The 23,016-nt window shown below is 51.8% G+C and overlaps 2 protein-coding genes across 2 annotated transcripts in view; both read right to left on the reverse strand.

Moving 5' to 3' along the window:
- The window catches only part of TYRO3 (TYRO3 protein tyrosine kinase), a 42,088-nt gene extending 28,413 nt beyond the window's left edge, over window positions 1–13,675 (reverse strand). The window contains exons 1-5 of the mRNA XM_059819421.1: window positions 13,588–13,675; window positions 9,794–9,977; window positions 7,385–7,485; window positions 3,115–3,285; window positions 263–349 (exon numbers count right to left, since the gene is read on the reverse strand). Coding sequence (XP_059675404.1) covers window positions 263–349; window positions 3,115–3,285; window positions 7,385–7,485; window positions 9,794–9,977; window positions 13,588–13,675 — 631 coding nt within the window. The remainder of the gene's footprint in view (window positions 1–262; window positions 350–3,114; window positions 3,286–7,384; window positions 7,486–9,793; window positions 9,978–13,587) is intronic.
- Window positions 13,676–20,272: 6,597 nt separating this feature from the next.
- On the reverse strand, window positions 20,273–21,939 carry LOC104260622 (transmembrane protein 151B-like). The gene is made up of 2 exons (XM_059819940.1): window positions 21,922–21,939; window positions 20,273–21,703 (listed from the first exon to the last, which is right to left on the reverse strand). The coding sequence occupies exon 2, from the start codon at window positions 21,668–21,670 to the stop codon at window positions 20,273–20,275; it is 1,398 nt and encodes a 465-aa protein (XP_059675923.1). The 5' UTR covers window positions 21,671–21,703; window positions 21,922–21,939.
- Between the last annotated feature and the right edge of the window lie 1,077 nt (window positions 21,940–23,016).

Consider the following 23,016-nt stretch of genomic DNA (forward strand, 5'->3'; position numbering starts at 1 on the left):
TCCTTTTCAAAGAAAAACTGTTATTTGACATCACATTTCCACTCCTGAATCAGATGTGGTTCATTTTCAACAGCCTGGGATACAGCCCTGCATAGCAAGCGGGAACTGCTGTTAGAGCATAAAGCATTATTTTGACTGCTGAGAGCTCCAACTGGTGCTGGTTGCCAGCAGCTTTGAGACAACCCCTTGCGTTAAGGAGCCCTACTTTCCCTCCCCGGAGAGCAAACCCAAGTCCCTTGCCCATTCTCTTGCGCTCTCTCACCTTTAATTTGAACAGTGGCTGTCCGAGATGAAGACAATCCCTTTACGTTGTGAGCTTCGCAGGAGAAAACTGTGCTTTGATTAATACCTGGAGATCAGCCAAGAAAAGGAAAGGAAACACAAACAGCTATATAATCCAGCTTCAACCTTCAGCAGAATTTCAATTATGTGTGACATCCAGCTCAAGCTGCACAGGCAATTGGAAGGCTGAACTGGGTGCCAATCAAAGGCACGTGGATTTCAATGTAATTAACGTGCTAAACACATTTTTAATGGAGAGAGTGTGGCAATGTAGAAAAGCTTCAATGGGAGCTTCAGAAAGCACTGAAAAAGAAGGATGAGTCTGGCAGAACAACAGGTCACAGTGCTCAGTTAGTAGATGTCCACTTCTCACATTCTGGTGAGCATCTCTGGAGCAAGGATCATGCTGAACCATGTGCTTATACAACGGCCAATGCTCTGGACCTCAGCTTGCTACCTAAGCAACAACCATCTTCTAACTGGGCTATAAGCCCAGGCAAACTTCCAACCAGATGCTGCAGATTTCAAGCTAATTCCCACCTGTCCCTCACCTTGCATCAGACTTTTGAAGACACACAAAGGAAGTGGAAGTAAAATGCTACTGCATCAGCGCTGAGGCACTTTCCAGGGGTGATAGAATATAAGTGAGGATTACACTCCCTCTCTTCTGTGAGCATCCATCCCACAGGGCCTGAACATGGCATCATAATGATGTCTGGCTGCTCCAAGATGCATATAGGTATTGCTAATTAATCAGAATTGAGACAGATTTGCAAAGCTGCTTGGAGAAGTGTGTCCAGCATATGTTTTCACTTGACTTGGCCCTCAGTTGCTTTACAGGGCTCTGTCTGAGAAAAGTTAAAGATTGGCACACTGTGGGCATACAGTTTAGGAGGGAAAAAGATTTCAGAGCTGCACAGGACAGCTGGCACAGTGTCCGTCTTTGCCCTTTGATTCAACTCCCAAGCCTGAGATTAACGGCATTGTGAAGAAGTGGAAGAGAGGAGGGACTGCTATAAAACGAAAGAGCGAAGTATTTTAGCTTCTGTCCGCTCACCCCAGTGAAGCAGAGGAAAATGCTGCCAGCAGGCTGAAGGCCAGGCAGCGGAGCAGAACAGGACCTGATGTGGTAGGCATGTCCCAAAGACAGAACCAAACACAGCCCTGCCCTGAGGAAAACATGAAACACACCACAAACCAAGATCTCCTTCCTCTCTAGCATCGCTGCCAGCACTGCTTTCCAAATACAGCAGTCCTTTTACCAAACCAACGGCTTGCTGTACCTTCTAAATGTTTGCTTTCTAGCCAGTACTTCACTATTATTTTCTTCAGAATTTGTTACTTTCTTTAGCTAGCAATGCTTGTTTTCTTACCAACCATCTTTTTTTGACATGCTTGGGCAATTTGACCATGCAGCTTACGTCCTGTTCCATTTTTTCCATTGCAAAGACAAGATCTGCTCAAGGGACATCCCAAAGAATGCTGAAAGGGGCAAAGAAAGGTGCCGGTGATTAATATATATAAGAACAATTCATCTGGAGAATCGCTAGGTGCAGATGCCCTTCTTCACACCTCCATGCCACTGCCCCACAATGACAGAAGTTTTGTGAGGCACTGTGAGATGAGTTCAGTGGAGGAAGGGAGACTTATTTTTTTATTGCCTTTCCCCTCTCAACTATCAATCTTTTCAGTCTCCATTTCAACAGGCAGATTATATCATAAGGGAGCAGTTTTCATTTCCAACTTGGAACAGCATCGAGTGGCTACGTAAGAGAGGGAGCAGATGATAAAACCATTGCAAATCACAAACCGGGTTTTGATTTGCATACAAATTAGGTTCTAAGGGAAGGCTTAACAGGATTGGATAGCTCAAAAGATGGCCAAAGATGTAGAGAAAGAAACTCCCCCTGGGTGTAACTGTATTAACACTGATGAAGAGGCCCCAGAGATGACTCTTAGTCATAAAACCTTTTCTTTCTAAATAGCAAGTTCAGCTTTGGCTCAGGGCTGCTGAGAGTAATAAAACAGCAGCAAAAAGAAGCAGCAACACAAAGCTGTTGGACAACTAACTAGAATAAAGTTACCTTTAGGAGGTAGCTACATGAATAGCTGCGGTCAGGTCCTGGTAGAGATACATCACCCTTCCCTGAAAGTGGGCTGAAGAGAGGCCTGAACATCTACTGGCTCCTGAGTTCTTCAGCTGATGCTGCTGGGGAAGGCAGTCCTACCACCATGCACCTAGTGCCCACTCTGGGGCAAACCTTGGTCTGCGAGGATATCAAGCAGCCCGCTTCAGCACCAATACAACCCCTTTAAAAGTGTCAAACAATTACATGAGGCGGTCAGGTTTTAATGATAAGAGTATCCAGCAAGCCCGCAAGAAGAGAGAGGAGGGGAAAGAGAGGGGAAAGCAGTACATGACATGGCCGTGCACAGAAGGAGGAGGTGGCATCCATTACACGTGAATGCTTGGAGACTTCCAAGCCAAATGTCACCAACAGAGTCACTTAATATAACCACGAACAGCCTCCACGAGGTGGAACAAAAGAGGCACCCAATGCACCATCTGTCCAGCAGCATCTTTACCACAGTGCCAGCCCCACCCAAGCTCCGTAAGAGCCTGTGCACCTCAAGCCAGCAGAAAATACACAGAGCAATGATCACCCCTCAAGATGATCTGGCTTTGTATATGATCATGATCTCTCAATGCTCAATGTACAGTCAAAGACCATTCTCACACTATGCGGCTACCCAGTGGCACTAGGCATGATCAGAAGCGAGCTCTTCTCTTCTGATGCTCAAAGTGACCCCCTGCATTGGCAGCAGCCTTACCTGACACATTTAAGATGGAGGGGGAGATGTCTGGAAGCCCCACTCTAGAGTCTCCCATCCACCAGACAATTGTCACTGGTTCAGGGGGACCAACAGCAGCACAGGCCATATGAAATGGGACATTAGGGGACACGGACACATCCTCAGGTTCCACAGTAAAGTAGGGCACACCTAGAAAAGCAACAGACAAGTGATAATAACTGGAGAGACTCCTCCTGCCTCTTGTTTATTTCCACTAATACCAGTGCCCAACACTGGACACCCATCTGCCCTGCCTCTATGCCTAATCCGACTCCCTCCAAGCCCTTCACAAGAACAAGATATGTCGGATCACCTCAGGGCATGAAGTCTACATAGTCCCACTAGAAGAAATCGGAGAGAAAAAAGTGCTTGCTTCCCAAATGCCTCTGAAAAACCTCTTTCACTGAGTCTCCTTCAAGACTCCCCTGTGAGATAGCTTTTAGTGGCAGTATTTGCTCAATTTTTCAGCTGGAGAGATTGGAGCTTAAAGAGGCAACAGTCAATAACTTCAGCAGGGGCAGACACCACTTTAAAAAATACCTAATCCAGCTGCAGATACTTCTTGCCATGCATTAAAAACTGAAGCTTGTGAATGTGTTGAACTAGCAGCTGTTAACAAACCCATAAATGAGGAAAGAATCCCCCAGGTGAGAGACTGGGATCATTTACAATGCTTTCTCCACAGCTTAATTGACTGGAGCCACCTTCCAGCATGCTCCAACACCATGAGAACCAGGCTGCCTTGGAGTTAGGGGTAATTTGTTTCAGAGCTGAAGGCTATCCATGGACACAGCTCTCTTGGTAACTGTCTGTTCCCCACCGTGGAAAGACTCCTGCTTGGTACAACAGGCCCATAGGGAGCAAGACACAGCTGCAATGCTAACTGCCTCGGGTCATCTCTAAGTCGCAATAGCTGAGCGTAACTCAACACATCAAGAGATGTGGTTCCTCTTACGGGCAATGCCAAAACTCTGTTGTTTCAGTGGTCCAAACCAGTAACTCCATCAGCACCAGCGCTGACCCTGCAGGACAGCCAGTGTGTGCTTCTGGCAGCTGGTGGAGGAGCTGAAGGGCCAGAGAAATGCTGAGTTCCCTTTTATACTCAAAGCTTCGGGCGCCGAGCACAGCCACTACCGACTGCGCCTACACCAAAATGAGGTATTCTCATCCGGAAAAAGAGTGTTCTGGAAACTGCTGATCTGACGCCTCACAGAAACAGAGGCACCGACAACACTGTGCATTCACTTGCTTAAATTACACTGTCTGTCCCTGGCCAAAGGTGACAGACCCAAGCAGCTCCAGTTGGTGTGGCAGATGCTGAGCACCTCCGACAGCAGGCAATTAAGGTAGGTGCCTAAATAGTGATGTCGAAGCCTAATGCTTGACATTTCCCCTACACTCCAGCTGAAAGCGGTGTCCTCAATCTTTCACTGACCATCCAGTCACTGTTTGTGTCTTTCAGGTGGCAGCTTCTTTGTACCCTCCTTGCCACTCCCTTTAGAGTGGCAAGTAAATGAACAAACTAAAACAGGTCTAAAAATAGGTCACTTCAGGAATGATGGTGCCTATCTGTGCAAAGGTTAATGCTCAGGACAGGTATATTCATCATCATGATTTACTGATGGTTTTTGCTTACATGTTTTACTGTATTTTTTTATTGCAGTCATACATAAACAATAAAAGTGAATAAACTTTCCAGGTAACAGCTGTGACACCTCCGCCTGCTTTGCCCTCCTTCTCCAGGGAAGATTAGAAGGGAAAATACCATCGTTTCTTCTACCTGTGAGCAGGATCCCTGCCTCCTGTCCCTTTGCCCTGGCACCCAAGGTAACCTTTCCGGAGGATCCTGCCCAGCTCAGCAGGTTTTCTCACTTTGGGAGCAGCTCACCAGATCAGACAAGACCACAATTAAAACTCTCATAGTTCAGGGAGTGCGGCTGACTCATCCAGCTCAGGAACTTGCGCTGCCCCCGTACGTATGTTACCTGGATACCTCACTGTCTGCGACACGTTTAGCCTCCCAGTTCCTGGTACAAGAGGTGAGTGCTGGCACCCCCCTTTCACAAATGCACCATGGAGGCACTGAGAGGCAACAGCCAGGAAATCAGTGGCAAAGCAAGGAAACAAGCCTATCTGTTCCCTGTTCCAAGCTGGCATGCAACCTACAGGGATGATTTTTTTTCCTGCAGCTCAGTTTTTAGCGTTAATTCAGGGGGACGTGTCCATACAGGTGTGGCTAGGGCTCTGACTGTAGCCACAACAGGGGCTAGCAGCCCTGGGAACAGCCGCACAGTCAGAGGTGTAATTTCAGAGGGAAAGTTCTGTAAGAAACATAATCCGTATTTTTAAGATGGTCACACTCCTCAGGGTGCCTCTTAGATCACCTCTCTGGGCATCGAACACTATCATGTTCTCAGTAAGGCCAGAGCCTAGTTTCTAAACCAGAAAACAGTTTCAAAATAATTTTGGTTTCGTAAATTCTGAGGAGCGTTTCATTAGATCAGACATTTTAGCTGTATTACAAAGGCAGTTCAAATACCATCGCTACAAATTCTGCCTGATACAGACTACCTCAGTGGATCTCAAGGCAGGTACTAGACAGCATAGAAATCTGTTCGAGCTCACTTTAAGTTAGATCACCAGTAGTCCACACTTGTTTTGTATGGCACACTGAAGGGTGGCAGCACCTACCAAAGGCTGCAAATGACCAGAGTAAAGATCCTCTCTCAGTCAAAGAGGACAGCGGTTGTTACCAACACAGCAACCGCTTCCAGACAAAGCTGGTACGACCAGGGAAGAAATACATAGAGAGATAATAGTGAAGGTGGGCCTGATGGGATTTTGCATTCCCCGGTGTTTTCTTACGCGAACAGCTGACACATTTTTTAAAAATAACAAGTAGTGATAAGGGGTGGATTTTTTTTTTTTCCATTAACTTCCATTTCACATGATTACATGCTCAGTTCAAGTTTAACTAGCTTCTGCCATATTTGCTTTTCTCATAAAGGCGACTAGTTGCATTTTTTTAGCTTACACTTCCCCTGTAAGCGTTGGCCTTCGTTATCAACCCTCCCCCTTACCTAGCTGTAGCTGGTTTTTGTGACTTTGATATTTTTTGCCTGTGCTATCCAGAAGGGCTCCTTTGTTTTCCAGATGGCTTAGCACACTGAGCTACCCAATCACTCCTAAAGCACTCACCATGCCAATGCAGCCACCTCTGGAGAGGCCATGGTAATTGGAATAGAAATGGAAGCTCTGCACAATAGAGAGCATTTTAAGCTGTAAACAATGGTCTCCAGTTGAAACTGCACCTGAAAATTTAGGTGGACAAAAGCCTGGGATTTATGGAAGGCAGCAGGTAAGCGTTCCTCTTCCTATGATAACTGGTATGAACGTTTCCACGGCTGTGAGTGAGCGAGACCCTTGCTGTAAAACACCCAGACCACACCACCTCCCAGGACACCCTCCCTGCTCCCCCTCTTTAAGACTGTCGATTCAGCTCTGGCCCAAAATGTTACCAATTACATCCAAAAAGCCACTTCTTGCTGCAAACGCACTGTTCCTGTCAACTTCCTCACCAAATATTAAGCCATCCTACAACTACTAGCTTCTGAGGATCTAACACAATCACGGCTCAAGGGAAATGAAACTAGAGACAGTAAGAAGCCACCAATCCACGCTGCGTTGGGTGACTTTCGGGCAACCATGTAGAAGTTATTCTTTATCAGACAAGACTGGGCAAAACAGTGCCACATGGAACAGCCACAGCTATGAAGCGCTGATGTACAGCGCTTCTCCTGAAAGTCAGAATTGGGCTAAAACTGTACCTTGCCCTCAAAGACCTCTTTGGCTGATACACAGAACCAGGCTGTGAGCCTGCTTTGAGAAGTGGGTTGAACCAGATGATCCCCATGGATCCCCTTCCACCTGAACTCTCCCATCATTCTATGAATTATTTGGAGATGAAAGGAACAATGGATTGAGGGGCTGGAAAGAAACATGTGTGCACAAAAGGATCTTGTTTCCTAACGTGCCAAAATAAAACCAGAAGGTAATGAACTGACAGCTCCTCTCCTTGAAGCTACTCTCCTATTTCTTACTCCTGCTCTGTAGCAGTCTCACTGCAATTAGTAGCAACAGTTCAGAGCCAAGAAGCCTGTCACTGGAGCAATCTGCTCTCACCACTTCCACCTAGAGCATACTGGTGGGTCAGCCCTGAAAGGAAACCAACACTACTACTCCTCCTTACCTTCCACTATGAGCCACACTTGCTGTGATTCTTCCTTCTTCCCCCCGTTCTCAACCTGGCACCAGTACTTCCCAGAATCTGTCCGCTCGACGGATTTCAAGCTGAAAAAAGTCAAAAGCCATATCGATATTTTACGTGGATAATGCATGTTTTTGCCCCAAAGGACCCTCCAGTGTTTGGCAAACCAGATGCATGGACAACACCCACTGAGACGCAGCCAGCTCTGGGGAGGAGGGCAACAGCCAGCCAGCACAAAGCCCGCGGCAAAACAGCGGAGACGGGAGGCTCCTCTCTAAAGTGGGTGGAGGGAATCCTCAGCAGAGCAGACAGCTTTCCTCAGAAACATCCTCGCAGAAAACCCACCATTTGTGTCCTCTGAGGATAGGAAGGGGTTGGTCATCTCGATCCTGAATCGTGACTCTAGCTGGCCTTCAAGAGCAACAGCGTGGCTTACAATGTCTGAGCTGGCAGGAAACTCCAAATGACAAACCTCCAACGAGCCTGTTCTGCCTCAGCTAGGTGACAGGACTGGTGACAGCCTCATACAGTAACAGATGGGTCAGAAAAGGGTCCCGCTCGCCTCAACTGCACTCAGTGTTACTCTTGGGATAAGAGTGCCTCACACTGCAAAACTCCTTGGGCATCTTGATTTGTGATTTCAAGGGGTTATGCTGGCCTGCTCCAGCACAGGACCTCACCCTACGAGCTCTTCTGTGTCCTCCCTCGCTCAGCAACAGCTCCCCTTCTGAGAAGATGCATCCAAGCAGGGGAAGGCAGCCACGGGGACTGAGCAGCATTCAAGTGGTAGGCCTGCAGTTCAGGGGAGAAATTCTGCTCATTGCTCCACCGCGGGAAGGCTGTAGCATCCTCGCCGCCATTAGCAACATGAGGCTAGCACGGTGAGTAAGGGCAGAATTTGGTCCCAAAGCAAAAAGGTCTCAGCTACCAAAGGCACCAGTGTGACTCTGAGCGCCTGTCAATGCACAAACGTTGATTGCCCCCCGTGGGATGTGCAGCCATGCGTCTGCTGCCATGCAGGGATCCTCCGCAGACCTGCTGCCTGCCTTTCTAACACTAGCAGTTCGCCTGGGGGAAGGGGAAGAATGTCTCAGGGAGGAAGACAGAAAAGGGAGAGTGTTTGCCGATATGCACAAAACGGACCCGCTACAGCCTGATTTTTCAGAGCTGTACCTTCACATGGCATCAGCTGTCCTGCCCATCTGGACGCATGTTCTGAAACACAGCGATCGCAGCAGAGAGTCGCACAGTGAGTGGTAGAAATGATCACTTTAGGAGAAGAAAGGAGAAAAAGATACAGACACATCTAGATTTAGCACCCTAACTTAGCCTTGGTGCTGCAGAAAGTTCTCAGTGGAGGAAAACAAGAGGTGAGAAAGGAGATCAGACTGAGAGATTGTGAGGGGCGAAGAGAGTTAACTAGTGGAACTGGGGACAAGTAAATGGTATAGTTTCAAGACAAGCTGTTTCCACAACATGTTATGCAACAGTTTTACTAAGCACAGATTTTTTTTCCTATCAAAATGTTTCTTACAGACAAGCTTTAGCACAGAGCCTTTTAGCCGCTGGAATTGGAGACTCCGTGCAGTGTCAATCCAAGAAACCTAACAGGAGATGAAGCCGGAGCTCAGGGAAGAGCGATTCTCAGTCAACAGTTTTGAGCCCTCACAGTGACAGCATGCTTGCTTGTACAAGCTCTCTTTATGCATAAAAAAAGCCAGAACAGAACCTTGGGTCTTGTTTAACTCGGTACTTCCAGAACTAGCTGACATCCCTCTTCTGCTGAAATAAAGGCACAGAAAGCTGCTTTGCAGAAGAGAATTTTTGCGCCTTTGAGTGGGGCAGGACTGATATCACGTAGTGTAAAAGTATTAGGAAAGTCTCTGCAAAATGACTCAGGGATGGTTCAGGTGACAAACACTCCTCCCCAAAGAAAGGAAGGGGATGTCGTCCTGGGAGTCTCATTTCAATTAACAATCCTCACCCTTTAGGCAGGCTGACAGCTCAAGAGAGAGAGTAAGAGAACGGAATGAGTATGAGAGAGAAAACCTATTTATATAAGTCAGACCTTAGTCTTCCTGCTGCACGGCAGAACAAGATGAACAAACAAGGCAAGAACATCCTTTCACCTTGAAGTCACGTCTCAAGCATCACAAGCATTAGCAAAGCACCTGTCACCACAGTAGTCAGGAAACCAATATGGTTCTAGTACATAAAATCTCAGCCCTCAGTGGCTTCAATTCTGCTCTCAGTTATGCCCTTGCCACATGCTGAACTGCAGACCTGAGGACCCTGCCCTGCCAAGGGCACTGCAGTTGCATAGATATAGCTGACAGCAGAAAACTGTGCAATAGTTTCCACGTTATTCTTCCTTCTCTGCATCTGTTGTACCTGAGGAAGCCGATCCAGTGTTCTTCATCTACTGGAATGTACACCTGGTCTACGCTTTGCACCACTGCTCCGTCCTTGATCCACAACATCTCGGGATCTTCCATTCCCTCGAGGCTGCAATTTAGTTTGACGGGTTGACCCTGGGACACCTTTAATTTGATTGGAGATCCTGTAAATTTCATACCTAAAAAAAAAATACTACTCCGCCCCACCCCCAGAAGAAGGGGGGTTGGAGTACAGCAAATTACTCTAGGTTGGTGGTCTGGAATTACATACCCTACCAGCACACACTTACAGAGGGGTCTGTTAGTCTTGGCACTGCTCTACTATGTCTGCTAAGCAATAGTCAAAGGCAAGCACTGAAAGCACAATTGCTGGAGAAAAGTGGCGGCTCAGTCTGTACACGAGGCTTTTTTCAACTCATGTAACAGCAGGGTGAGCTTCTGCAGAGCAGTGCCCCGGCAGAGCCAGCCAGAAACGCTTGGAGCTTCACCGTGTCAGCGATCCAGCAGTGCTAAGCACGTTCACTCAACATGGTACCACACCTCCCTCTTTTCCCCAGGCTTCAGTTTCAGCTACGGTGTTCCGGTGCTGCTATGAAATCATCGTGCTTGCTCCATTGTATGCATTTGTAAGGAGATGGGATATGAGAAAGAATCAATTCTGTCTCGTTATTCAGCGTACACTGTTCCTCCGCATTATAGAAAGCTTCTCTGCAATTTGCGAAACCCGTGAAAGCAAAGCCTATTCCACAGCATACCTCGCCGAGGAGCAGAACTGTTTACAGAACAGATACTTCTGTTGTGCGATGTGGGCGTGTGCTCAAACAAGCCTCCCTGACCCTTCAGTCCAGCGAAAGGACTGTGTTTTATATTCAGAGCTATATAGCTGCAACCCCAAAACAGTGGGGCCAGAGTCGTGGAGCTGCTCAGGTTTACATTGATACAGAAGTGATCAGAATCTGGCCCGGAGCACTGTTACATGTGTGGGTGGGTGGGGAGTGTTTCCCTCAAGCAGAAGCGAATATATGGAATGTGTTACCATGAGAAAACATGGAAGCCAACTACGTAAGTGCATTTAAGAAAGAAAGGCATATAAAGGAGGAACCGGAGGATCAAAGGAGACCGTGGGAAAGCAAGAAGGTGGGAAATAAACGTAAAGCTAGTTTTGTTAGGGAGAGGGGCCATTTCCTATGCAGTGGCACAGGACTGACAGACCAGAACAGGTCTAGCTTAGTTCAATATTATGCCCTGGCAGTGGCCTCCGCATCCTTCAAAAATAAATGACTCCATCACTCCACTGCTCTTGCACAGCCACGTATCACATTACGTTACAACTTCACCCAGTTCACCGGCTGGTCAGCTTCGCACAGGATGCCTCGCTAGCCTACAGAGCCAGACAGAAAAATGCCAGTCCTGAAATCCAGAGCACTGCTAAGTAAGCAGCACTGTTGCTCTCGAACTGTGTTACAGCCTGACCGGTGATCAAATCCAGAGATTTCTCATGTGCCATTTCCCTTCTCACCAACACGTCGGCCTCCCACAGTCACGAGGGCACCACCTCTCAGGACAGAGCAACAGCGGAGGGACTCGCAGCATGGTTGTAACAGCTGGAAGAAGGAGCCAGCACTGTGAGACCAGCTGGTGCTCCGCCACCGGCACCCAGCAGAGCACCGGTGGTCTGGGAGCAGTCCCAGAACACAGGCAGGCAGGCACCAGTGGTCCGGGAACAATCCTAGAACACAGGCAGGACTTACTCCTTTCCTTAACGAGATCCCCCAGCCTGTTAACAGCTAGTTTCCCACACTCAGCCTTTTGCCTTTCTATCTCCTGTTACTAATTTAGCAAATGCACAGAGAGTGTTGGAAAACTGGTAGGATGATCATTTTAGTTTAGTTGCTACAGCTCGTTTGCTGGGCTAAGGATTTAATCACCCTGGGTGAGGATGATCTAACCTTGCATTACTTAACTCATCTATAACACAAATTACATGTCCTAGTGCATGCCAGAAAGCATCCTCCCTTTCACAACTCATAATACTGGAATAAAACATGAAAGCTTCATAGCAGCTCCCTCTGTCTTACAGAAAACTGAGGTAGCCAGGCTGCTGAATGCATGCGTAAATTGACACACACTTTCATTACAGGTCCCTTCACGGAAAAGCAAACCACTCTGCCTTCCTCAGACTGCCCTGCTGAAAGAGTTAGCCACAAATTAAACAAAGTGTTGTTGTTAAGAGACCCTTTATGGTTTTCATTTCCCATACAAACTAATGATGTAGGAAATTAATATACAGTACAAGGGTTCAGCCTGAGTTGTAATTCTCCACATCGCCCAAGTATAATCCCTCTGTCAAGATCAACTGAAATGAAGAAATACAGACCAGGGATTTTTAATAAGTTCACAGTTTTTTGACAAAAATCCAGTTTTAGCTGCAGCATCTCTTCCTGCAGGCATCAGGAAGAAGCACATAGGAGGCCAATATGGATTTTAATTTCCACCTATTCCTCTTTCCACTCTCCCACTCACGATTTCTCATCTGATTATTTCTTGTGCTGGCAAGAATGCTATCTCATCCAAATGGGTTCCTCCAAGCCTACCTGTAAGAGCTGCAGGAGTTGAGATGTATAGCTCGGGAATAAAATTATATTAAATTTATTATCAATGAGTTGTCAGAGAGAATTGACAAATGAACATACTAGTTGTCAAAATACACGATGAATTTGTTTGTTGGGGTTTTTTTTTTTTTTTTTTAAACCTGCCACCTCTGAATATTTTGATTCCTATGAACAGAAGTATGCTTTTTCTGAAGTTATTCTGGGAGTGGAGAGAGAGGAGGATGTCTACCCGCGCACGCCAAGGGAAAGGGTTGTCGCTCCTCAGACTCCCGAGGACCCTGACCTGGCGATGCCGCCCGCCCCGCAGCCTCCCCGCCACGGCACGCACATCGCTCCACGCGCGGCGCGGAGCCCAAACTCCCGGGGAAGCGGGCGGGAGGCTCGCCCGGGCGCCGAGAGGCTCCCACACGCTGCCTTTCCCTGCCGACTCGGGGCTGAAACTTGGGAAAAAATGAGTGCGCGAGGGAAAACCCAACAAAAGCCACTCAGGAATGCGTTAGCGCCCGGCTCTCCTCGGCGCCGATCCGCGCTAGGCAAATACCAGAGCAATGCCTCCGCAAACAACGAGGAGGATTAGTTGGGCTGCGACTTACGACTCCCTACTTGCAGGCAGGCGGGCGAGGCTCGCAGCACCCCGCACAGCCCGGGCTGCCCGCCGGCTCCCGAGCGCCACGTCGCTGGCCCAGCCGACGGACCCACAGAGGCGGCGGAGCCCCCCGCGTCCGGCCGTGAAGGCGCGGGGGGGGGGGGGGGGAACGACCCACAACGGGCCGGCCCCGACCCCCACCTGTGGCTGCCCGGGGCCGCCACACCGGGCGGACCCCGCGCCCCGGCGCCGCGCCAGGCCGCTCCTGCCCGGCGACCAGTCCCCGGGCACCCAGCCGCTGCCGGCGGGGCGGCCCCGCGCTCGGCGGTCGCCCTCAGCGGGCTGCCATACCTGTAGGGCGGGCGCGGCGGGGGCTGCCTGCGGGGGGACCCGGCCGGCGGCGGGGAGCGGGCCCGGCGCCGCCGGCGGGGCAGGCTCCCGCTCACGGCCCCGCTCACGGCGGCGGGGCAGCCCCTCCTGCCGCGCCCAAGCGGGCCGGGGGGGCACTGCCCCGCCGCCCCTCCCTGCTGCCCCCGGCCCTCAGCCGCGGCCGCCCCCCCCGCCCGCCGGCGGGCCGTCCGCCCCTCTCACCTGCCACGGCGGCGATGTCCCGGAGCGCCGCAGCCCACAGTCCCAGCAAGAGGAGCCGCGGGATCGCCATGCTCCGCTTCAGCTCCATCGCTCCCGCACCACCATCCTCCCCCCAGCTCCCGGCGCCGCGGGGGGCTCCCACCGCCCGCGCAGGCGGCGGCGGCGGCGACAACGACAGCGGCTAAGGCAGCCCCGCGTCGCCGCCCGCCACCGGACTCCCCCGGGAGGCTGCCGGGACGCTCAAACTTCTGTCTGCGGCTCCGGCCGGGGCGGGCGGCAGGAGACCCCGCCGGGGGCGACGGCGCAGGTCGGTCGGGTCGGGTCGGGTCGGGTCCGGTCCGGTCCGGGCGCCGCCGCCGGGCGGTCTCCCCCTGCCGGCGCGCGGCCGCCGCGGCGCCGTTCGGCAGCTCCGCCGCGCGGGTCCGTCCGTCCGTCCGCCCGCCCGTCCCTCCTCAGCCACAGCCTCCTCCGCCAGGAAATGGCGCTCTCGGGCGGTCACCGCGCGCTGTGCTCCCCCTCTGACATCACGCTCATGAATATGCATGAGCCGGGCGCCCGCCGCCCCCGAAGCGGCGAATCACCGCGCCCGCCGCCCCCGCTCCGCCGCCCCGGGACGGGACCGCGGGCGCCGCCCGCGCCGCCCCCCGCCCCGCGCCGTGCCCGGGGGTCGGACCCCTCCGGAGGGGGGGCCGGGGCGGGGGGCGGCGAGCGGCGGGCGAGGGGGGGTCGGGAGGCGGCGCCCCCCGGGGGCTGCTCGACGGCGCGGCCTGTTTTCCAGAGCGCCGGCAGCGGGTGACCCACATCCGCGGGAGCTGCCGGGGCACCGGGCGGGGGGGGAACCGGGTCGCTTATTCCCTTACCTACATAGGGAAGCAGCAGGCCAGCCTGGCCCCTCAGGAGCCCCGTGCGCCCTCCAGCCCCCCAGGGGAGGAGGGCTTGGGGCCACTACCGGCGCTCAGCCCCCCCAAACCAAGGCTCTGCCGGGATGAGCAGCACCCCGCCTCATGCACACAGCACCCCCAGCCCCACATTCCCTGGCTGGCCCTCTCCAGTTCCTTGCCTCGGGCACGCTCCCCTCTCCCCTCACTAGCCGGACCCCAGCTCCGGCTCCGGGGGTGCCGGCCGCCCCATCCCGGTGCCTGCTCTGTGGAGGAGCACTGGTCAGGTACGGAGATGAGCCTGTGCCCTTCAAGCAAGATCAGCTCGGCCTTGCCCTCTTTTTTGCTAGTGGAAAAGTAGGGAGAGGTCTGAGGAAGATCTCCGCTGCCACAGAGTTACTAGCACGGTGTGGGAAAAGTCACCGACAAACAACTTTGGAAAAAATCTGGTGCTGCCTTTTCGTAGGAGTTACAGTGAGAATCTGGGTTGAAAGGCACCATAAGGAGCAATATCGTTACAAGACGATGCAGCTTTCAGCTCTGCCACAGCCATCGGTGTGCAACACTCACCCAGCGGCTCCTGTAATACTCTGGAAACCCGACTGAACAGAGGAGCGTGGGGAAACGGCATTGTCCCCATCAGGGGGACGGAGAAACCGAGGCACGACAAGCTCACGTAACTCCCTCCCAAGTTCTGATCTTCCCCCTCCAGCCATTTGTACTTCTGATAGGAATTCCTAGGGGACTGGAGCCACGCCAAGAAGATTTCATGACTGGCATGGAAATGTCACTCCCTCCCCAGTGCCTCCCGCCGCAGTGAGGCGGCCAGGAGAAGACACTGACAAGCCATCCACCCGAGAGCTTGCGGGAAGCCTGGGTGCTCTGGGAACAGGAAATCGTGACGCGCCTCTCGCCGGGATCATGATGGCTTTTGGGCTGAGAGCTTCTGCGCTGGTGTTTGCTAAAAGGTTCACGCGCCCTCGCTGTCGCCGCTCTCTCTCCCCCATGTATCCTTCTATACTCATCTATCCTAGTGCGCAGGATGTTGCTGCACTTACTCATGGCGATAGCGCCTTCCAGAAAGTAGCTACTTTTGCAGATTTTAGTTGTCTCATGAGAAAAAATAGCGGCCGTTAGAATAACGCTGTGTTTCTACGGCGTTTTCCTTCTAAGGATTTCTTCCAGCCTTACAATTACAGAGGCTTACAACTCTACGCAGGCCCTGTGGGCTCAGGGAATGCTGCGGTGTACAAGCAGGAGAGAGGAGGCACAGGCAAGCGCCGTGACTTGGCCAAGCCCATCCGGGGAGGCAGTGGCCAAGAGAGTCTTGAAGTCCCCGCTGCGTGCCCGGAGCGTGCCTCTACCTCGACAGGCTTGCTGTGCTTCGTCCCAACGTCATATGCGATGCTCCCAAAGGCTTTGGGAAGGGGAAGGAGAAGGGGAAAGGAGCTTTCATCTGCAAAGAGGAGTACAGGATAGGAAGTAATTGTAGCACGGAACAGGCCGGACTCTGGGCTGGTGTAAGAGAGCAAAGCTGTGTTGGAAGCAGTAGACCAAAGGGAACTTTCCCCAGCAGAGGATCTGGCTTCAGCTCTTCTGAAGAAGGGCTTTGTGTCAACAGTGATAGGCAGGAAGAGCCATATGAAAATTGGACTGAAATCCTGCACGCATTGCCAGTTGGAGTGCAAACTGCTGTGGGAAAACTTACGGAGGAGTGCAATATTACCATGCAGATATCAAAGGAACTGGTGATTCTGAAATGCTTTTAGGAACTGAAGACAAATAAACTCTCCCGGCCTCTTGTGCCACTGAATTAAGCAATGTGGCTTTGTTCTATAGGCCGTAACACCAGTGGCAGCGCTCACTGCTCACACGCACAGGACACAGCACAGCGGCTTATAAATAAACTAGTGCCTTCCTGGCTTATGTCCTTTCCTTACTTCTGTTGCGATAGTGTGTTGTCACATCTCACCGGACTTGCTGGGTGGCACAGGCATGTTCTAGAAAATGCCTGAAGAGCTGCACAATAATCAAGAGGTGAATTCCCAGTGCTGGGAGACTTCTGAAGACAAAGGAGAAGGAAAAAGGAAGAAAGGAAGAGAGGGAGGGAGAGGAGAGAGAAGGTAGGAGGGAGACAAGTATTTGCTGGACTTCCTCACCTTCCTCTGCTTTTCAGCCTCTTCTAATTATTGAGACCCAACAGGACGAGGATGGGTTATCCCAGCGAGAAAGCACCCCAAAACACCCATTTCCACATGAGAAGCCATAGCCCTAAAAGTTCAGCAAAAGCTGCTGGCGCCTGCCACGACTCTGTTGTCGAAGTAGTCAGTCTGCAACAGGATACAAAATCCCTGTGTCTTGTACACGGCGTTTTCCATAGAGCTGCCTGGTTTGCACTCGGATTCGAGAACCTGTCCGCTCCATCCTCTGACTTGGGATTTGAAGAGCAGCGTTATCCCCTCCATTGCTAGGGGACGGATCCGTCATCCTGCATCAGGAAGCTGTGGCAGTGGCAAGAGTGACGATGAAGTGACATTCAAGGGTGGCAGGAGTAGCTCTGCTCTGTGGTGAAGGAGACCCCGGACGGCTGTTCCTGAGTGGGTGATCTGTTGACACCAGCATATTCAGCCCCAGGGCAGAACAGGAGCTGCTCCCAGCTTTTCAGTCACCACGAGAGGCTACAGCAAGTGAGAGGAGGGAGCCCCATGCGTGTGAGGGCTTTTGCAGCTTAGGGATGGCTTCTCAAATAAATGTCCCAAAGTTGGGCCAGAACACAAGGCGTGAGGAAGCAGAAACCCTCTGGGCTTTACAAACCCTGCCAAGGACACAGCTTGAGAGCTGCTGGATATTACAGTGGCTTTTGAGGACACTGAAAAGGTTAAACTGGACATAAGCTGCCTCCATTCTCTGCCCAACCCATCATAATAATGGGATTGCCAGAGCTTGTTCATGTTGGATAATAATACTGTTTAACGTGGCCAGTTCTGAGAACTCAAATATAACTCTCCATCTTGAAAAACATACGGGACCAAACCGGCCGTGCCAAGACCTTGGACGTGGTATTTAAAGCCACAGGTGGCTGCAACAGCGACACAAGAAGACTGAAACTCATCCTGCCTGTGTCTGCGCTAAGCTTGCAATAACTGAGTTATGCTGCTCATTTGGAAATTATCTTAGCTGCAGCTGAACTCTGTTCTCTTTTAATTTATATTATTCTATCATCTCTTCCTTTCTCCTTTCTTGTCTTCCTCCCTACCACCTCCTTCAGTAAGAAACTGTGTTGAAATATTCCAGCCTCTCTGTTTCGTGAAGTTTCACCCTCCTCCAGCTCTCACATCTTCCATATGTGCTGGGTTTAACTTTCTGTGTGAATGAAGATAAGGGCAGGGAACCGTATTAAAGACTTGCATTTACTTCGTCTTCAGAATACAAGTAAATCAGGGATGAGACTGAGCTTTGAGTTCAGGCCTGATCCTTTCCTAGTTCCCAAACTCCTCCAGCTCTGCCTGGGGGTGGTAGGTGGTGCGGTGAGATGGGGGCTAGGACGGGGTCACTGTAGGGTGGATCTAAGTTTGGATTTTTCTCTAAGTTTCCATCTTATCTAGTTTGGCCCCAGCCCAACCATAATCACTACCCCGAGCCCAAACCTGGTTCCTCCATGTGTCTGGGATGGTTATTCTTTTTTAGAGGTGATAAACTAACACATCATATGTGTTATCTATCTTTTGCGATAAATGCCAAGCTGTCAGAATGAAAATGTCGCATGAATCATACATAAAGTATTTACATTAAGAAAGATCAACTCATATGAATTTAAACAACCTTTCTGGTGGTACCATCATTTGCAGCAGGTTAGCCAGGTATTGCCAATGTTTCTATTTCTGGAGTTGAAATAAACACAGCACATCAAAAGGGAGTCGTCAAACCAAAACAAAATGTATTTAACACGGTGCAACAGTCAATGCCATAAGAAATCACCATATAAGTATGCAGAGTTATATATAATCTACACATACTAATATGACTTTACAAATCTCATATTACATGTAGATACACACAGAATAGACTTGGGAGGAAGTATTTGTTGCCAGCCCCTCTGGGGGCTCCGTTTCTTACCTACTTGCTGTAGGGAGTGAAAACACTTTGTTTTTGAAAGTGACTGTATTGCGATCGTATTGCATTCTCCTGTGAGTCACGGTGGATAATGATCTCCGCCATCCACACGGCAAAATGATACGGAGCTTGCTGAGCATATGACCATCCCTTGCGGGATGGAGATTTGGCAGGTGCGAGGTCCCTGGCGGGTCCTCAGCGTGGCCATAAGCTTCTTGGGTGGGTTCCTGGCTCTCGGGGGGTCTCCGGCTGGGCCGGGAGGGCAGCCCACAGCCCAGAGTGCAGCGGTCCGCTCCACCAGGACCGGACACCTTCTGGGTTTGGCATTGCTGGGACTAATCCGATAGTTTCCGGAAAGTGCTGCACCTGCTCCAGGGGAAGCCTTGCGGGAAGAGCCTGGAGTGCCGGCAGGAGCGGCTGGTGGGGCTGCGGTGGCACCGCATCCCGCCTGGGAAGGTGGGAAGGCGGCAGTGGGCTCCGGGCCAAAAACCCTCCCCAGGGCACACGGAAAGCTGAGGGTAACGTAGAGCAGTTCTGCAACTGCTCTAATAGACGCTGTGGGTGGAAGAGCTTCCTAACAACTCCAGGCTGTCGGTGGGAGGGTTAATACCATATTTACCTTTCCCTCTCCAGCCCCTCTCCCCTTGTCCAGCCCATGCTGCTCTGAGCAAGCGGTAGGAATGAAACAACCACAAACCAGACCCACAGTCCTAAAAATAGTGGCACTAACAGGACACTGATCTACATTACAGCTCACGACGATTGCTAACAGGGGTGGAGTTGGACAAGGTTAACTACAGCTGGAAACGCAGCAGTGTCTTTGCTGCAGACCAGGCAGGGCAAGGGGAGCAGAGGGCTTTTTGCTTTATTGGTGTATGTCGCTGCTCTGGAAAGAAAGACCTCAGCATTTCTCAGGGCATAGTCTGTGGTTGTGTCAGCAGTCAGTGACATTTGTGCCGCGAATACTTCATTTTTGCCCAATGGAAGGCAATTACACCCTGAATGACATCCTCACCGGCAAAACCCCAGAAAAACCGGAAAGCAGAAGTGAGAAAACTGAAAAAAAAAAAAAAAAAAGGAAGATGAGGGTAAAGCGAGAGGAGGAGGACATGAAGAAAGGAGAGAAGAAATGGGAGAAGAAGAGGAAAGAAGTCTGGTGAAAATAAAGTAAATAAAAAAAGCACCTTGGGTTTGCAAGAGGTGACTCAGCGCCTGCAGATCTGAATTCTCCTTCTGACTTGACTCTGGCTGGCCACGTGCCTTTCGCTTTGCTCTATCTGAGTTTCTTATCTTGCAGGGCATCCAAGAGGGCAAATACACTGCAAAGCACAGGCTTTATAAATCCTCCAGCAGCAACAGCGGTCAAATGCTGTGACTGAAACGTAAAAAAAAGACTGAGGGTGGGATGGGAGGAGACGCAGGGAACCGAGGAGCAGAGAAAGGGTGGGGAGTGAAAGAGCGAAAGGAAGGGGGGAACAAAAGACTAGGGAGACCAGCCAAAGGAGGGGGAGAAGCTCTTGGGAATGAGGTTAGCTGTTGGTCATAGTGACTACGTCCTCTTGCAATGGCAGGGGGAAGAGCTGAAGCTCGTCCTGCCGACCCGTGGTGGAGAACGATGCTTGCAGGCTCCCCACTGGTGGCACCTCCGCAAGCCCTGTCCCGGGGCAGAGGAGCCGAGAAACCATGGAGGCCCGTCACAGAGAAGTTTCTAGACAGGAGGAGCGCCTGACGTAGAAATGCCGCCCATCGTGCGCCTCCGGCCTGTGCACAATCAGGACGGGGAAGAAGCGGGCGTCGTGGTAGGTTGGTGGGTTTTCGTTGACAGCCAGCTGGCTGGAGTAGGAGCAGCACTGCTCGTCCTGGCAGCCCCGGTCCGCGATGCTGCTGCTGCGGCTCCTCCAGAGGCCTGTCCTGTGGGAGCCGTGGACGCGGCAGAGGGAGAAGCGGCTGGTGTTGAGGGAGAGGCGGGAGTTGCCGCTGCAGCTGTGGAAAGCGTGCCGCGAGAAGATGGAGGAAGTGCTGGAGGCACGGTTGCAGCGTTCGCAGCCGTGGGCCGTGTCGCCGTACCGGCACACCGCGTAACTGTTGTAGGCTGGGGAGTCAGCCAGGTCCATGAGCATGGCCTCCGAGTAGCTGGGGATCAGCTGCCGGTTGGTGCAGATGTGCCACTCCAGCTCGGTGCTGTCCTGCGTGGCGTCTCGGGGCATGCGGTACCGGTACAAGGGCTCCTCCGCCGCTGCGGGCGCCGTGTACTCCAGGCCCAGCAGCTTCTCCACGTGGTAGTGAACATAAGCAGTTCGATACTCTATGAGTACCCTGAGCGGCCACGAGATCATCAGGATAGCTGCCACCCAGAAAGCATAGTGGGACACATACCATGGGAGGTGATCCGGGTCCCCGTAGGCCATCATAAGCTCTTTAAAGTCCACGTTTTTGAGCTGCATGCCTTCCCTCACCTCCATGTAGTCATCCAGCCCCTCAATCTCCGTGAAGAAGTGAGCCCTCTGAGTCAGGTAAGAGTTCTCAGACTCTATGTTGGCAAAGCTGAAGCACTTGGTGAACCTCAGCTTTGTGGCTGTGTAGCTCTCCAGACCCAGGAGCTCCTTGGAGATGTCCTTGTATCCACAGTGAGAGTAGTCAAACTCAGCTTCAGCCACATGGGTGTTGACCCTCTCGTGGTAGACTTGCGTGGTGGTGTAGGCATCACCATTGCGGTACCGGGTCACCTGCCGGGTTCGCCGCACAAAGTGGTAGCTGATGGCCTTCCACCAGATGCACGGAGTGGCTTGTTGCATGCGGTTGATGCATTCATAGACACTGTCCACGTCCGCCTTGTACTGCAGCTCTCTCTTGACGTGGCAGTGCCAGCACTCCACCAGGTACACCACGTACAGCATAGAGAGGAAGGCCAGCGGGATATAGACATAGCCGTCCGAGCACGGGCTGTCATGGTAGATCATGGACTTGCCCTTGAAGGAGCTATCGAAGCTGAGCTTGGTGACCCGGGCCAGCTGACACCAGGCCACCGCACCCAGGCAGCCGTACATGAGGATGGAGAGGAGGAGGCATTTCCAGTGGGATTCTCGGCACATGCAGGCGCTCAGGGACTGCTTCACAGGGCGTTGCTTCAACCACACCGCCGGAGAGGGGGAGAGAAAGACAAAGAGAGAGCGAGGAACCCATCAGTCATGCCGCTTTGCACAACGCACACAGTGACTGTTGCCTTCAAGACCACATCTGACTTTGCTCTCGACTGCCTGAGGATTGGGCCACCACCCTACTTAATACAAATGTCAATATAAATAGAAACACCGTGCCAGGGACAGAGGTCTCTGGACAAAACTCCCTCCTTGCTTCCTTCTGCCTCTGGGGAGGGAAGTTGTTCGCGTGGCAGTGTATCACTGTGCCTGCAGCACGGTCGGATAGGCCTCTCCGCACGGCGCAAGATAGGTCCTCACCTCCTTCTCCCTGCCTGAAGCCAGCATCATCTACGCACCCCACTATCCTCTGAGGCCGAGAGGGCTTCGCAACATGTGAACAGCCGAAAGCACGGGGCTGTGCGCCTGCCCCTTTGCTTCGTGAGTGCCCAGCACCGGGGTTCCCACACGGTGCTGCTGGGATGCTCGGGAGCAGCGTCCGTCGCAGGGCTGTGGCCCCATGGGTCGTGCCAGCACAGGGGGACCAGCACTTCACGGAGCTGGAGCTGCTGCCTGACTCAGAGCTGACTCATACCCAACCCTGAAACCTACCAAACGATAGACACCGTTTTTCTTGGCGGTGAGCCATCAGGAAAATTACTAGATTCAAGCACATTTAGTTGAAAAAATTGTCAGGATTACAGCACGGTGCAGCATAGCTTCAGGCTGGTTAGACTAGCTCCGACCTAAAATACCTGAAAGCTTAAGCGTTGGAGCTAAGGGTGTATGTGTGAATATTTAAAATGTAGCTCATCCCTCTCTTTCAAGTCCCAAAAGTCGGGCTAGGAGTAGAGCTGGAGTTCGCACTCTCGTACTCCCACTGCGTCCCCTGAGACGGTGCGATTGCAGTCCTTACCCCAGCTATGGTGCAGTGAATCAGCTGCATTGTCATGCTATGTTGGGCTATAATAAAAAACGCCAAATCGAGCCAAGCAGCTAGCGGAAACGGCGTTGTCTCCCTGCAAAGAGCAGCAGCATGAGTTACATTACCGGCTGGCAGCCGCCCGCCTGTAGAAAGTGCATGAAGCGAGACCCCCCGCTGCCCTGATAGGTAATGTCTCTCTTGTTACCGCCATCCTTTGCCTCCCCCCTAACTCTGAGGAAATGACAGTGAGAAAGCAGATACACACTGATATCCATGCATCATCATCATGCCCTCTGCCGAGCCTGATTTCATGCAAAAATAGAAGCACGCTGTTACTCCTTCTCCCAAGGGGCCACCTCCGATGCATCAAACTGCT

Source organism: Gavia stellata, chromosome 7, assembly GCF_030936135.1.
Source record: "Gavia stellata isolate bGavSte3 chromosome 7, bGavSte3.hap2, whole genome shotgun sequence".
NCBI lineage: Eukaryota > Metazoa > Chordata > Aves > Gaviiformes > Gaviidae > Gavia > Gavia stellata.

Coding starts and splice junctions, on each gene's coding strand:
- LOC104260622 (XM_059819940.1), bottom strand. CDS start 21,670: ATGTGCCGAGAATCCCACTGGAAATGCCTCCTCCTCTCCATCCTCATG.